Raw genomic sequence first — 15,026 nt, forward strand, 5'->3', positions numbered from 1 at the left:
CTGTAGTGCTGGAACATTGCATTGCATGCTTTGGAGACTACGTTGAAAAATTATGTATTGGTATAAAAATATTTACGGTTTTTATTTAACTCTCCTTCATATTACCCATCTGAATTTGTGCGCATTAACTTTGGAACAAATAAATCATTATCTTAATGCAATAGCATACCAGGAGAAAAGAGTACTCACCTTTTCAAGAAGAGCATTATAAGTTAGCTTCACGTTCCCAGCATCCAAAGTTGCTGATCTTCTATCCTCACACACAACAGTTGCAAACTCTTCAAATGATGTATTTACCTGTGATAAAAAATTAATACAATGTTAACTACTACTTAGTTTATTTGAATAGAGTAGCTACTCCCCATACATATGTCCTTTCTTATGGAAATATAATCATCTCTCCTTTCTGGCTGATACCAATGTATCAATATCGACCAATATCAAGTATATCAGTATTGAAAATTAAGTTCAAATTAATCATTGATAACAGCCATTATTTTTCTGGAGTCTGGCTAAATTGTGAGGTTTGCAAAAATATTATGTAACACTTGTGCAGTCTAATATGACAAATCGTCAAAGTTTTGATTAAGCTGTAGGTGATTTTTGATTGGAATCCGTACATGCTACATTTGCGGAAACTTTTCTGCAAAATAGAACAAGCCATGGTTTGCTTTCTGTGTTGCCTGCTGTGTGTGTTTATATTTGAAGGGCTCGGGTGCAAAACATGGTGTGACATTTTGGTAATTTCTGAGTTCATTAAGAAAAAAGGTTATTAGAAGCTACACTGTATATAAATTGTTTTTGTGTTGCATTTAAAAATTTCACAAGACTTCAATGAGTCAAATGCAAATTGTATGGCATGGAAATTTCACTCGAAAATTGAAGGATGGCACATTTTACTTTGTAACTCGAAAATTACCAAAATGTAACTTACCATGTTTTACACCCGACCCCTTCATTTGTAATCTTGTCTTGTTGGACAATGTGACTGATTTTCAGTCAGTTGTGAAATTGAGACAATCATGGTGTATGAACTATAAACCTGCTGGCAACATATCAGAAAAGTTAAGTGGCAAAAATGCTAGTTTTTGGTGGACATAATCATGCCGTACATATTCTAACTTCTTGCAAAGATATATAAAAGGTGGCATGACAAAAATGTTGTACAAAAGGTTTTTACAGGTGAGAGTCAGTTTGGTAATGGCAGAATTGTTTGTTGTATGCATGTTGTGCACCTTTGTTTTACGAGATGTTTGGTAATTTTACATGTTCTTTAACTAAATAAAAGCATGGGAATACTAACTTTGTTTAGGAAAGTCTGAAAGAAAACTGGCCTCCTTTCTCACTATCTGCAAGCAAGAGTAGGAGGAGGGTAGACAGTGGTCCTACTAAATATCCTGCAAATTATGCAGAATGCAAATAAATATATTAAACAACAACAATTATCAGTACCTGAACATCAAATCCTTTCTCTTTCAATATCTCCTTGATTATCTTCTTCTCGTCATGGAACCGGGATTTCAAGTCTTCAACATAAAATTTGAAAAGATCGAGTGGGGTTGAACCTGTGAAATAAGAATTAAAAATTAACTTCTACCAAGTTATCATGGGTTGGCAATCACTCACATGAACAGAGAATATGTATTGGGGCACACATTCAGATAAATCAAACACTAGCTCTTAAGTCAATATGTTCAAAGTAAACCAAGTTGATTGTGTCTGTAACAACGTAAGAGAAAAGTTAACATTTCTTTTCTTGTTGTTTGAATATATTACTGTACGAAATAATATATGGTTCAGTCATACCCAATGCAAGTGTAGGTACACCTATCCATTAGGTCTCAGGTGATATGTATTGGCCAATATCAGTTTCATCGGTATCAAAAATTGGAATTCAATCAATGACAATGGTCGATACTATTCCAAAGTTTGGAAATATCATAGGATTCACAAAATGCCACACTGTACTCTTGTGAAGTTTAAATAACATAGGAATTATGTAATATGCATTTTTGCTTTATGCGGCAACAACTCATGTGAAATCATGAATATTTTAAAGCAAAAACTCTGGTACATTGATGATACATGAGGTAAAAAAAGGTAAGGTAAAGTTCCCTGTGCATATAGCCATGAAGACACATTTAGGGGACGTGGGGGTAGGGGCCCCACACATTCACGATCTCAGCCATTTGGGAGGTGATATGATCATCACCATGTTCTGGCTGCTTTTACCCCCCAGGGTTGGCCCCAGGTACCCATTGATTTGAGGCTGGGTGCGCCACAGTGACTTTATGTGAGGACAAGGCAAGAAAAATCCCGACCTTACATTACCCACCCAGGGAATCGAACTCAGGTCTCCCATGTGGCAGTCAGATGACCTACCGATAGGGGCATGCATATTTCGGTTTTGACGAAAAAACGAAATTTGAAAAAACACATTGTAGTGTTAATTTTTCATGTTTTTGAAAGGTGTGACATGCATTTTGTAACCATGTTTTGTCACGAAATAATGCGAACTGAACTGCAATAAGCGAAATTAACTCTTAAACACGAAATTCAGGGTTTATTTACAGACGCGACACCTTCTGAGGTCTGAATTATCCTGAGAGTTATGCAATTCCCGGAAAATTTATTAATTCTGCTGTTAATATTGGAGAAGCAAAAATGGACTCCTTTACACAGAAATAAACTTAATACTCTGATAACTACATAAATGTGCTATTAGAAGTGAAATGTTAATTCTTTGGAATAAGTGTAGTTTTTAAATCAAATTTAGGATTATATTCACAATTTTAAAACCAAAATGTATTTTTATATACCACATTTCATCCAATTTTTCACCGCTATAACACCGATATTTTATTTAATTAACCACTTTTGAACCCGAAATTGACTCCATTTTTGTACCGAAATTTTGCTTTTTTATTTACCAAAAATATGTGCCTCTACCTACCTTCTAGACCACCGCGGCTCTTTATCATGGTACATGATGTAGTTTCAATTACAACTTATGTATTCCTACTTTTTTTCATTTAATTCTACAAGTGCTGGTAGTATTTGCCTTTCAATCCTGTGACATTTCATTTGAATTTGAATTTTGAAAATTTTTTCACACTCATATTGTTCTCTTCTAATTTAATAATGACCAGTGACTTCCATACGGAACTTAACAGTCAAAATGACAAATGCAAAACTCTTCTTTAAAACTGAATCAAGTGGTGAAAAAATTTACTCTGATTAGGAATGAGAAAAATACTGAACAGCTGAAGTATGAACACAACTGTATGCATGATGCATATACAAATGGCCTAGGAACTGTAAGCACACAGATAACCTAGAACATTTTCACGTGACATTTGACAACCTTCTCATTCAGATCTACAATTTGATGAAGATATAAGAAATCAGTAAATCAAACTATATATGATCCATTAAACAATATAATTTGAGTTAGTGTATTCCATTGGGTTTAAAGATATGAACAGGAAGTTTGTGAAATATCACCGCTTGTAGAGTATTTGACTGTAAAGTGAGATATATATATATATATTGAGAAAACGAAATGACTGTTTTGAAACACAGGAGTACAATATCGTTGTTGATATTAATGCCTGTTCCTACACAGCTAATCTGCAAGATTTAATACTATCCTCTAAATTGTAATTTTAATTTTTGTATAATTTACTTGAAGCATTAACTAAAGACATCTCAACTTAAATATTTAACAGCATGGAATTCATAGTCAGACCAAAGTAAATAAATATAAGTGAATTTCACAAAACCAACCTGTGCCCTGTCCAACATCAGACTTAGCATCTTTGTGATCCCTCCTGAAGAAGACTGTTTGAAACATATGAAACATTGCATTTAAACCACATATGTGCCAGTAATAACAATAAAAATAAATGTAAAAGTTATTTATTTATTCATAATTATGTTGGTGCGTGGCATTAGCTACGCTTTAATTAAAAGAAAGCAAATAAATACAAACAAAATTATCCATATACTCAAATAAACTACACTTGCCAACACTCAAAATGAGTTCCTAGAATAACACTTGAATCTTGCTACTCTGTACATTAAGTTCAGAACCGAAATGACCCAATGAAGAGGCTATCACAAGCACATATGGATGATACAACAAAACAAACCTCCACAGAGCATTATACTGATTATGGGCGCAGCTGCCAGAGCATCCTCAGCCTGCAAAAATGCAATCAAGGATGTACTACGTGGAAGGGAAGTTGGCAATTGTGTACCTTGAGAGGTAACCCCTTAAACAATCCTTGTTTTCTATGTATTTATACTGTAAACATATTATGCTGTGAATTCAGGGGTGGAAATCAGTCAAGTGGTCAAAATTACTGATTTAACTGAGCAAAATTATGAAAAAACTGACCTATTTATTTACAATATATCAATAAATCGTCATCCTAAAAGTAAAAGAGGGATTCCATTCTTTAAAAATTATTATTTGAACACCATCCCCATAGCCAGCCTTTTTTATTGATTTGTTAGACAATGTTTTCATTATTGTACAAAATTATATAATGCAAAACAAATGTTATATTTGGTGTTTTACTAAAAATCTAAAGTTTTCTGCACTTCATAGATTTTAATTTTCTTGTTCTCTTCTTCCATTGCTTTCTCCACTCCTTCTACGATGAGCTGTGCCACGTTAACCCCCACCATGTATTTATTCTTAGCAGCCTTATTCACTTAGTGACCTTTGAGAAATCATTTTGTTCTTGTCTCAGTTTTTCCAGTTTTTCTTCCTTCTCTTGTGTATTCTATTCTAAACTTGTCTATCTTCATAAGCCTTTCTCCTCCTTTCTCCCTTGTTTTTAATAGCACACTGTTCATCACAATGTTCATTGAAATGAACATGAGCCACTCTTGCGATCTCTGAGAGCTCCAGTGTGATATTAACAAGGTGTACCTTTATCTCTTGTGCATTATGTAAAATAACATAGTAGAAAACGTGGCCCTGAAGCATTGGAATTAGAACTAGCAATTGAAGGAAGCCTCAATACTTAAGAAATGCTTTCATCACTGGTAGGAAAAATGGTAAAAAAAAAAGTCCTACCTATTTGAATTGAAAAAAAAATCATCTCACTGGGAAATACTAATGGAGTAACAAAATAAAATAATATAAACTGCAACCATGCAAACAAAAAATAGTGACTTAACTGGCCATAAAAAAAAAACTGACAAATTAGATACTAACATGAAAAATTGACTTTTACTGTTTTTCTGATCATTTCCACCCCTGCACAGTGTGACAGATTAAAGTACTTGTCACTGAGTGGAATTCTGATGTTATGTTTTTCCGGGGACCGAGATGCAAAACTTAAAATACAAAACAAACTTGAGGAAAATTTTGTAAGATATTACTTTAATGGGACCATGAAGATTGAATGCCTGATGTGGGAAAACGTAAAATCAGGGTTCCACTATATCTACTTACCTGGTTGGCCTAGCATGGCAGAAAATCTTAAATCAGCACTTATAATAGGGTACAATTCAACCCATAAGGACATCGAAGTCAACTTTCCTTGTTCATGTAGTTCATCCAGTAGTTGCTGAAAGAAGAAAGAAAAAGAACTTTTATTAATTATACTTCAAGTTTCTTTTATTTCTCGACTGAGACACATGCTGTTCAAGTATGCAACAATATTAGGACTGAATTTATGTAAACAGCCAACTGAAATGAGCTAAACTTTGAAAAATCATTTTCTGTACTTATGCAGGGTTGCTACGCATCTGGAAAACAGGAAAATGTCAGACAAAAATGAGGAAAATGTCGGGGAATTTTGCAGATCATCTGGAATTTACATGCATTTTGGAGTCTGCACGAGAAAAAGTAGCAAAATAAACAAGCGGTTCATTTCCACTTCAGGATTTAGTTCTTGTGATTCCACTCCCAAAAATGATTCCGTTCAGAAACTTGTTCCTCTCATTCTTATGATTCTCAGTCTTGTGCAAAATTATGGTTCCTTCAAATTTCTGTAATAAATTTTCACTTTTATACTAGCTTTTAGAAAGATATCAAAGTAAAACTTGTAGTCCAGATTGATAACTGAAGTACATTGACAATGTGATCACAAATATCGGAAAAGTTGGTGAAGAAGAGGTTATCATCTATTATATTATAGATCTTAGTCTTGTTGGCATTTCCTATAGAATCCTTATATGCAAAAAACACAAACGTAAACAAAAAGCAGCATTTTCTACAACACTATAAATCCGCTAGAAAGCGAAAAATTTTGTTTGGTTTATGAAGGTTATGTTGTGTATGAACTTTTTCTGTTGTGTTTAGACCCTGGGGATGTATTATGGTAAAATAATGTACCTCTGTTACCTTAGCCTGAAGGCTAAATGCAAGTGATTATAGCACTCGATACATTTGATTCAGATTGTAATTTTACATTATTCTTTGAATTTTCAGGTGTTTTTGCTAATGTAGAATGAAATTTGATTTTAAAAATGTTGTGAAAATTAATATTCATAATAATTAACAGATCTATATATTAATTGAAAAACACAAGGTTCAAGAGCAAAAACCATGATGATTAACATGTCTCGAAAATTTTCATTTTTGGACCAGAAATTCTGGAAATGTCAGGGAATTTCATAATAAAACAATCGTAGCAACCCTGTTATGCACGGTAATTCACAAGGTCCCTTCAACATTAACTATGTCAAGAGCAACAACACAAGTGATGAAGCAGGAAATTTACAAATTACAATAGTGCAAATACTGAAAATAATAAAAAATAAATAAAGAATAGTTCAAATTTTTACGACCAGGTGGAAATGTGGCACTGAAGTAACAACCAGAAGTCAGACATTAAAAACTTCAGTTTTAGTACAGCAGTGTTCAATTAGGATGCAGTCAACGTGAATGATGGCAACAGAATGTTCTTCATTGTGCATCAGATTTCTGCAACACATTTCTATCTAGTGGTGAAAAATTCAACTATTTTTTTCCCCATCAGCATTCACTTACTCATGGTCTGCATAGCCTCTATACAGAGTTTTACTGCAATCCGTTGCTTCAAACGGGTTACAGAGCACTCTGAGTAAGGGAACTTTAATTATAACCACCTGGTGCATGGTTATATAACAGAAATACAGTACCATTTTCAGTGTAACAAATGTAAAAATGCTGTAAAAAACCTGTTTACGCATGTATCATAAATATCCTTGTATATTTTATATTTATTTTATCTATGTATGAGAAGCAATAAAGTTATGAGACTTGGAACCATTACAATAAAAGAAAGCTTGCAAAACACAATTTGTTACGTTTTTCTTACATTACAACAGTTGTACTTGTTAAAGCTTATCAACATGTTCTCTATGATCAGAATTTTTAAAGTACACAATTTAATACCAGAATTTTACAAATTCCGATGCTGCTTCCGATATTATGCTACTTTCAACTGATATTCATACATCAGCACACAATATTATTTGGTTAAAGTGTAGCATCACATTGATAAACATTTTGAGATTAATTACTTGGATTTTTGAACTGACATAATTCCCAACCTCTAACAATGTCAGTTTAAATGAATTAATTCTAGTTTTTGGACTTTTAACACCTGTTATTTTTTAAAAGAGATTTACCTGCATTTCGGAGGCTGAATCTGCCTCCGTCTTTAGGGTAGCGTGTAGTCTGTTAGATCATATAAATAGTTGCCTTGGAGGATTACAGAATACAATGGGATAAAACACAGATAATAAACAGGGAAGAAAATGGCTACAGCAGAAATTTCAAGGAAGCATCGCATATGACAACAACAACAACAGAACTGATCAGTCAACCCAGCCTAGAGATCAGACCCATATGGACATCATTAGTCAGAAACTTTTTCAAAGAACAATAGATGGCAGCACTACACCAACACATCCACATGTCATACATTTACCCACAGAACACAACATAAACACTAAAAAATAGTGAACAAATTGTACAAAAATCATAAAACCACAACGGGACCAGGGTACACAATTCGGACACTATCCCTCCACACACATAAGATATCACGCATAGTCTCTATAGACTATTCATATACATCGCACACCAACCCCGCTTTACATCAACATGCAATCTGGGGTGGTCCAGTCCCCGAACAGACTACACGCTACTCTGAAAACAGAGGAAGTTTCAGCCTCCGAAACATATGTAAATCTTTTAAAAAATAACAGTGGTTAAAAGTCCAAAAACTAGAATGAATAAATCACAACTGATTAGCTACAAAGAATAACTGAATTAACAGTAAAACATTTGTATGTATTAACAAAAACTGAAGACACATTTGAGCTTATATTTTTAATAAGTTGACAAAGAAAAAGTCAACCTTACCACAAAAGCATCCCTGTTTTTCCTCTGTTGTCTCTTAACTCTCTTTTTTTCTCGCTCTTTCTCTTCTTCTTCTTCTTTCTCTAGTTCTCTTATATGGTCTTCAAATACAATCAATGCATCTTCCTTATCCATTCCTTGAAAAGTGAACATTCTAATAAATAATGTGACAATTTTCTAAATCAAGTTTTAATAATAACGCAGGCAGAAAATAAAATGACTCATCTATTCCTGTAATTCATCTAGTACTGGTTTCTTGATCAACTTCACTGGATTTGATGATGTGAAAGAGAAGTTTGTAGAAAAGTCTTCCCTCCTTCTGAAAAGAAGGAATGTGGGGTGTGCAATATTGAATAAGATGACTGACCATTCATGTTGTTGCAGATGAAAATGTTTCACCTGTGATATTTTATTTCTTTACATCTCAAGCATGATAAATCTTTCAAGAGTAATGAAAATTATAAAAATATGGCAAAAAGTTTAAAATTGCCTGCTCCATTATACATTACCATTTTACCTTAGTACCTCAATTATGCAAATTGGTGGTTCAATTAAAGATACAACTGTATTTAAATAGTCATCTCTCTTCATGAAATAGTAGCTTAAAATGACAGTCCTTTAAAATTTAAAGGAATAATAAGTAAGTGCATGAGGGCATGTTTATGCCTACTCATATGCATATAATTATACTTACCTAGAAGATTTGTATCGTCAGCAAATGTAGGATTGTCCAATAACATTTGCTGAGCTTCTTGCCATGTCGTGCGGTGACTGATGTTAGTCATTGCATCCAATATTTCAGCTAACTGTTTCATGTTTCGTTTCTTCATAGCTTTCGCTTCCTCTTTTTCTCGTTTAGCTAGATTAAAAACTACATCGTCATAGATGTCTCTTCTATCTGGATCTGACACAGCTTTCCAAACCTATTACAAAGAACAACTTATTGAAAAAAACATTTGTAAAACATAGTTCACATCATTATTTTTTTCTACACGATCTCTTAGAATCACTGGTGGGTGGATGGACAAAAAGAAAACAGGATAATCACAGAAGTACAAACACAAGTTCAGTGGAACCATGAATTTATGTTCCTTGATTTTACATTTATTTATAAGTTCGTTAGTGTTAGTCTCCTGAAATATGTATAATCAGTAGAGGCACATATTTTTGGTAAATAAAAAAGCAAAATTTCGGTACAATAACAGAGTCAATTTCGGTGTTATAGCGGTGAAATAAACGGATCAAAAGCAGCATATAAAATGACATTTTGGTTTTAAAATTGTAAACATAATCCAAGATTTGATTTAAAAATTGCACATATTACAAAATAAACATAACCCTTCTAATAGCACATTTATTTAGTTACCAGAGTATTAAGTTGATTCCTGTATAAAGGGGTACATTCTTTCTTCTCAAATATTTATAGCAAAATTAATCAATTTTCCGGGAATTGCATAACTCTCAGGATAATTCAAACTTCAGAAAGTGTACGAGTCGGTAAATAAACTCTAAATTTCATGTTTAAGAGTCTAATTCGCATTTTGCAGTTCATTTCGCATCATTTCGTGACAAAACAGGGTAGGAAAATGCACCACCTTTCAAAAACGTTAAAAATTAACATTAGAAGGTGTTATTTCACATTTCGTGTTTTCGTCAAAAACAAAATATGCATGCCCCTAATAATCAGGGTTCCATTGCCTTTGCACAAATTTGCAAGAGCAAAATTCTAAATTTTCAACATGTTTTACTTGGATTATTTACTCACATTTTCACCAATGCTTTCCATTATTATGTTTTTTTTATAATATCACTGTCACTTAAAAAAAAGCAAATCACATCATAAATTAGTGCCAGACCCAAAATTGAATTGAGAATGTTTAAAAAAATAAACGACTAATCATCAAAAAAAAAAAGGTGTGACATTGCAGGAATAACATTCACAGAAGAAGTTTCATGTTCAAATACAGTATTTGTTCGAATAAACACAGTCATTGATTCTTAAAATGCTTCCCACAGTTGTAACTGATTTCACAGTAAAACTCAATACCTGAGCTGTTTTCAGTGCAAAATTTGAAATTACATCCTACCTTAACTCTGAAACTAAAAATGGTAAATGGTAACCCCTTTTTCAAAATTTTAGATCCTAATAAAAAAACATGTCAGAAAAAGTTATTGAACAACAGTATGGTTCCAAAGCTGAATAAGCCTGTATGTATTTGTGCTTATGTGCTCTTTGGGCATTAATGAAAATAACAATCTATGCCTTTTGGGTACGTAGGGCTTAAAGCAACAGCTGAAATGAGAACAAGGATAAAAAGAATTGTCATCACTCATCAGACTACAATGCCACTGAGGGCAATCATAACTGAAATGTATTTTTGTAATAAACAGCTAGGCACAGTAGTGAATTTTTAATACTATGCTAAGAATAAGTCACTACACTTTTCATTATGCTTTGCCTGTAACATTGCATAAGAAAATGTTAGGACTGAGCCAATGCCACTTTGAACCGATACTAATACTCTCACCGATTCCTACATATACCGATACTTGAAAATTGTAATAACTAAAAGTTGTTCAAAATATAGATTAATATTAGTGTTTAAGTATTAGACTAAATTTACCAGGATTTTTGCTTTAAATATTTGAGAATTACATGTTACGTTATCACAAAATTCAGTGTTTTCACAAAACTGGTACAAAATAAGAAGAAATTTTGAATTTTACATAATTTACATGACAATTAGACTCCTCAGAAGTTTATCACAGCATTTTTACGGAGTCCGTTAAAGACCAAAATGCCAGAAAAATATCAACAGGTATTAGTAGATAAATTCCAACCGATACAGCATTTGTATTGGCTCAGCCCTAGAAAATATTATTTGTGATGCAGAAATAATCCCCACAGTATATAAACGAACATTAGACAAGGAATTTCCTTACCTCCATACCACCAAACAACTCTTCACACCGATAATATTTAGTCATTGATGTGATTTTATCATTGTGCATGAGGAAATCTTCCAGATCTTCCTTTGCTTTCTTCGCTCGTTGCCTATGCTCTTCCTTCTCTTCCTTCAGCTTCTGTGTTTTGTATGCGTTGAAGGCTTGCTTCTTTTCATTCAACTTCTGCAAAGTACTGTACCTTGGATCATGCTGAATAAGTTTCAAAGCTTGATCCCACGATGCATTGCTAGGAACATCCTAAAAAAAGAAATTGTGAATTAATAAAATAATTATTTTATAAATATTCAGTGAATGGCACTACACTCACTTCATGTTCAGAACCAGAATCATTCACAATCTCCTCCAGACAATGCTGAATATCAACTTGGGAGAATATCTGTTGGGAACAACCAGGAGCAGCTTTGTGCCAAACGAGAAAATACATGGACAGAGAAAGAAAAAGAATCAACATTTGTTCTGCCATCAAGCGGGCAAGTTACGGACTGAAATATCAAACGTTTGGAGCAAAACAATCAATGAAAGACATAGTATGCTCTCAAACACTAAGAACGTATATTTACATTATCCGCAATTTGTATATAATAGGGGAAAGCATATACAGGGTGTTTCCGTGAACTTGATTCAAACTTGAGGGGTCGATGGAGACTGGCCCAAGTAACAATATGAGATAAGGAACCTCGATCCGGAAACACGTCATTAAAAAGTTGTAAGCCAAAACTAGTTTGGGCTTATTCCTATGACAGTGGAATAAGATAACTGAAAGATGCAGCTTCTAGATTTAATATGGACATTACTACGGTGTATCGTAGTACTTTACGACACCCTTTGCATCCCTTTCTGGCAAGAATCCTTGATGCATGTGATATGGTCAGAATGACTCCAGGGATGTTTGAGCGGATGTAATTCTGTCGTGCCTGCATGCTGGGGGCTGCCATTTTGAACAACTTCTGTAATGTTTTTGTCGTAGAGTGCTATGATACACTGTAGTAATGTTTGTATTAAATCTAGAAGCCGCATCTTTCAGTTATCTTATTCCACTGTCATAGGCAGGCCCAACTACTTTTGCCTTATACTGTAACATTTTAATGACATGTTTCCAAACTGGGATTCCTTATCTCATATTGGTACTTGGCTCAGTCTACATCCACCCTGGAAGTTTGAATCAAGGTCACAGAAACAGCTTGTACAAGGGTCGTTCAAGGTTGACCGGGACTTTTATTTCTGCAGAGGAAATAGGTAGCAGAAGAAACACCAAACTATGTCAGTTTTTCAAAGTATTCTCCGTTCGCGCCGAGGCACCGTTGCCATCGTTCTGGCAGCTCCCGAATTCCTTTGGCGTAGAAAGAACTTGGTTGTTGTCGTAGCCACTGGAGGACATCGCTCCGCAGTGCTTCATCTGTCGTGAATTTCTTCCCTCCCAGATGGTCTTTAAGGGGTGCAAACAAATGATAATCACTGGGGGCTAAATCCGGACTGTAGGGGGGGATGGGGCAGAACTTCCCAGCACATGTCTGCCAAAGTTGTTGTTGTCACATTGGCCGTGTGAGGGCGGGCATTGTCATGGAGAAGAATGACATTTCCAGAAAACATCCCAGGTCTTTTCTTGCGAATGGACTTTCGTACAGCACCACTCAACAATGTGGAGTAATACTGGGCATTAATCATGCTCCCTTTTTCCAGAAAATCCACATGGATAACGCCCTTCATGTCCCAGAAGACACTTGCCATGATCTTTCCAGCGGACGGCTGCGTTTTGCTTTTCTTGTGGGGCGGGGGACCTTTATGCCGCCACTCCATGCTGCGTCTTTTCGTCTCTGGGGTTGAATTGTGCAACCATGTTTCATCACACGTGATGATGGATTGCAACAATTCATCACCTTCTGCTCGAAACCGATTCAGAAGCTGTTCACAGACCGTCCTGCGTGTCCACTTCTGATTGAATGTCAGCTGGCGGGGAACCCACCTTGCACAGATTTTGCGGAAGCGTAAGTGGTCGTGAATGATTGTCTCAACACTCCCGACACTGATATTCATCTCGGCAGCAATATCCCACACTGTTACTCGCCGGTTCTCAAGAATCATTTGCTCAACACGTGCGATATTCACTGGTGTGACTGCAGTCGGGCGAATGTGTCCATGCCCTTCATTTGTCACCAGCTCCCATCCTTCGCGAAACTGCTCACACCATTCGTACACTCTTGTCCGCAACATTGTTTGTTTACCATACTGTGCTTGCAATCATCTGAAAATCTCAGCTGGTTTCACTTTCTCCTTCATGAGAAATTTGATTACACACCGCTGCTCCACAGCCACAGACACACTGCTTGCTGCCATGTTCGCTGAAACTGCTGTGCATGCACAAAATACGTCATGCTAGGCGCTAGTTACTCGCGAAGGAATACATTACGTCACCCGCAAGTTTCATCATGATCCGGCTATTCATCGATTTTTTACGTACGAAAATCCCGGTCAACCTTGAACGACCCTTGTATATACATTCTCCACACCGAAAGGGTTAAATTTCTAACTTTAATAATGCAAAGACAATAACTTAATATCCAGAATAAGTGGATTTGAGAATGGATATCAAACTGACTGTAACCACTTGCATCTTGCAATTTCTAATCTTCAAGAGCATTTGCCTTTTTATTTATTATTATTATTATTATTGCGATGTCCATGGCATCCTCTTTTTTCTCTCTGACAGCTAGAAAGAGAATTACTTCATAATAACCACTAGTGCAATGACATCTAAGAAAACATGTAAATATCTGGGCTGAACCATTACCAATTGCATCAATACAATACTGATTGGTATTGGCTCATCCCTTTCCTCTACAATCAACATATTTTAAAATTTGATTTGCAAATTCACTAAGATATCTAGTATTTTCTTGTATTAATGTTCCAATACATTCAAGTAGAGGATCTACTTATTAAAACTAGGCTCGAATGATTTCAATATCAAATATTAATACACTCTAACTAATCTCTCACCTTTTCTCGTAAAAGTTCCTTGAATGCTTCAATGGCTTCTTTTTTATCCTTGAAAACCATCTTTGGTTCTGGAGTACTATTTCTGCTACCAGGTGCAGATCCTTTATTGGATGCAGCATCATCCTCTGATAAGAAAGAAAAGCAGTAGAATTTATTACAAAGCTAACATCTCTTAAAAGGTACATTCATAAAAATTATATCAAATTCTAAGGAAAAAATAATATGATTAATTTGCTTTATTTTACTTCGCTTTTTGTGCCACTTTTGGCTAATTTGATAGGATGAGAGATATGATGAAATTGATGAATGAACACTCAAAAATATCCATGCCCAGGCTGGGATTTATACCAGGGACCCTTGGCATCATAGCATGATGTGCTAACCACTACCATCACGGGGGCTGGCCATACTGCGTAGAGCAGTGATTTAAGAGTGAATAATTGTTCGTTTGATTATCTTTAAAAAGGCAAGAGAAAAAAATACTGTAGTTCATCATTTATAGTTCGCTTTAATGAATATCCGTCAAACTGGCCAGGTGAAAATAGACAATGTTTTTAAGTAGACTTTAAGGCGTGAATCTTCCACTGCGCTCCCACTTCAAGGTTCATATGCAGGGTGGCTACTCGACAACCATGTTTAATTCCTGGTTTTCAAGGAAAACTTTCCAAAAATTAAAGGTTACAAGCAGATGTTT

General features: G+C 35.0%; 1 protein-coding gene across 8 annotated transcripts in view; it reads right to left on the reverse strand.

Annotated features, from left to right (window-relative positions):
- The window catches only part of LOC145998806 (pre-mRNA-processing factor 40 homolog B-like), a 58,972-nt gene that overhangs the window by 22,333 nt on the left and 21,613 nt on the right, over positions 1-15,026 (reverse strand). For all 8 annotated transcript variants that reach the window (XM_083135436.1, XM_083135435.1, XM_083135434.1 and 5 more), the window contains 8 exons: positions 14,333-14,457; positions 11,312-11,572; positions 9,063-9,291; positions 8,372-8,505; positions 5,468-5,582; positions 3,787-3,840; positions 1,453-1,565; positions 190-297 (listed from right to left, as the gene is read on the reverse strand). In XM_083135436.1, coding sequence (XP_082991562.1) covers positions 190-297; positions 1,453-1,565; positions 3,787-3,840; positions 5,468-5,582; positions 8,372-8,505; positions 9,063-9,291; positions 11,312-11,572; positions 14,333-14,457 — 1,139 coding nt within the window. The remainder of the gene's footprint in view (positions 1-189; positions 298-1,452; positions 1,566-3,786; positions 3,841-5,467; positions 5,583-8,371; positions 8,506-9,062; positions 9,292-11,311; positions 11,573-14,332; positions 14,458-15,026) is intronic.

This window comes from Lepisma saccharinum, chromosome 14, assembly GCF_977018435.1.
Source record: "Lepisma saccharinum chromosome 14, izLepSacc3.1, whole genome shotgun sequence".
Lineage (NCBI taxonomy): Eukaryota > Metazoa > Arthropoda > Insecta > Zygentoma > Lepismatidae > Lepisma > Lepisma saccharinum.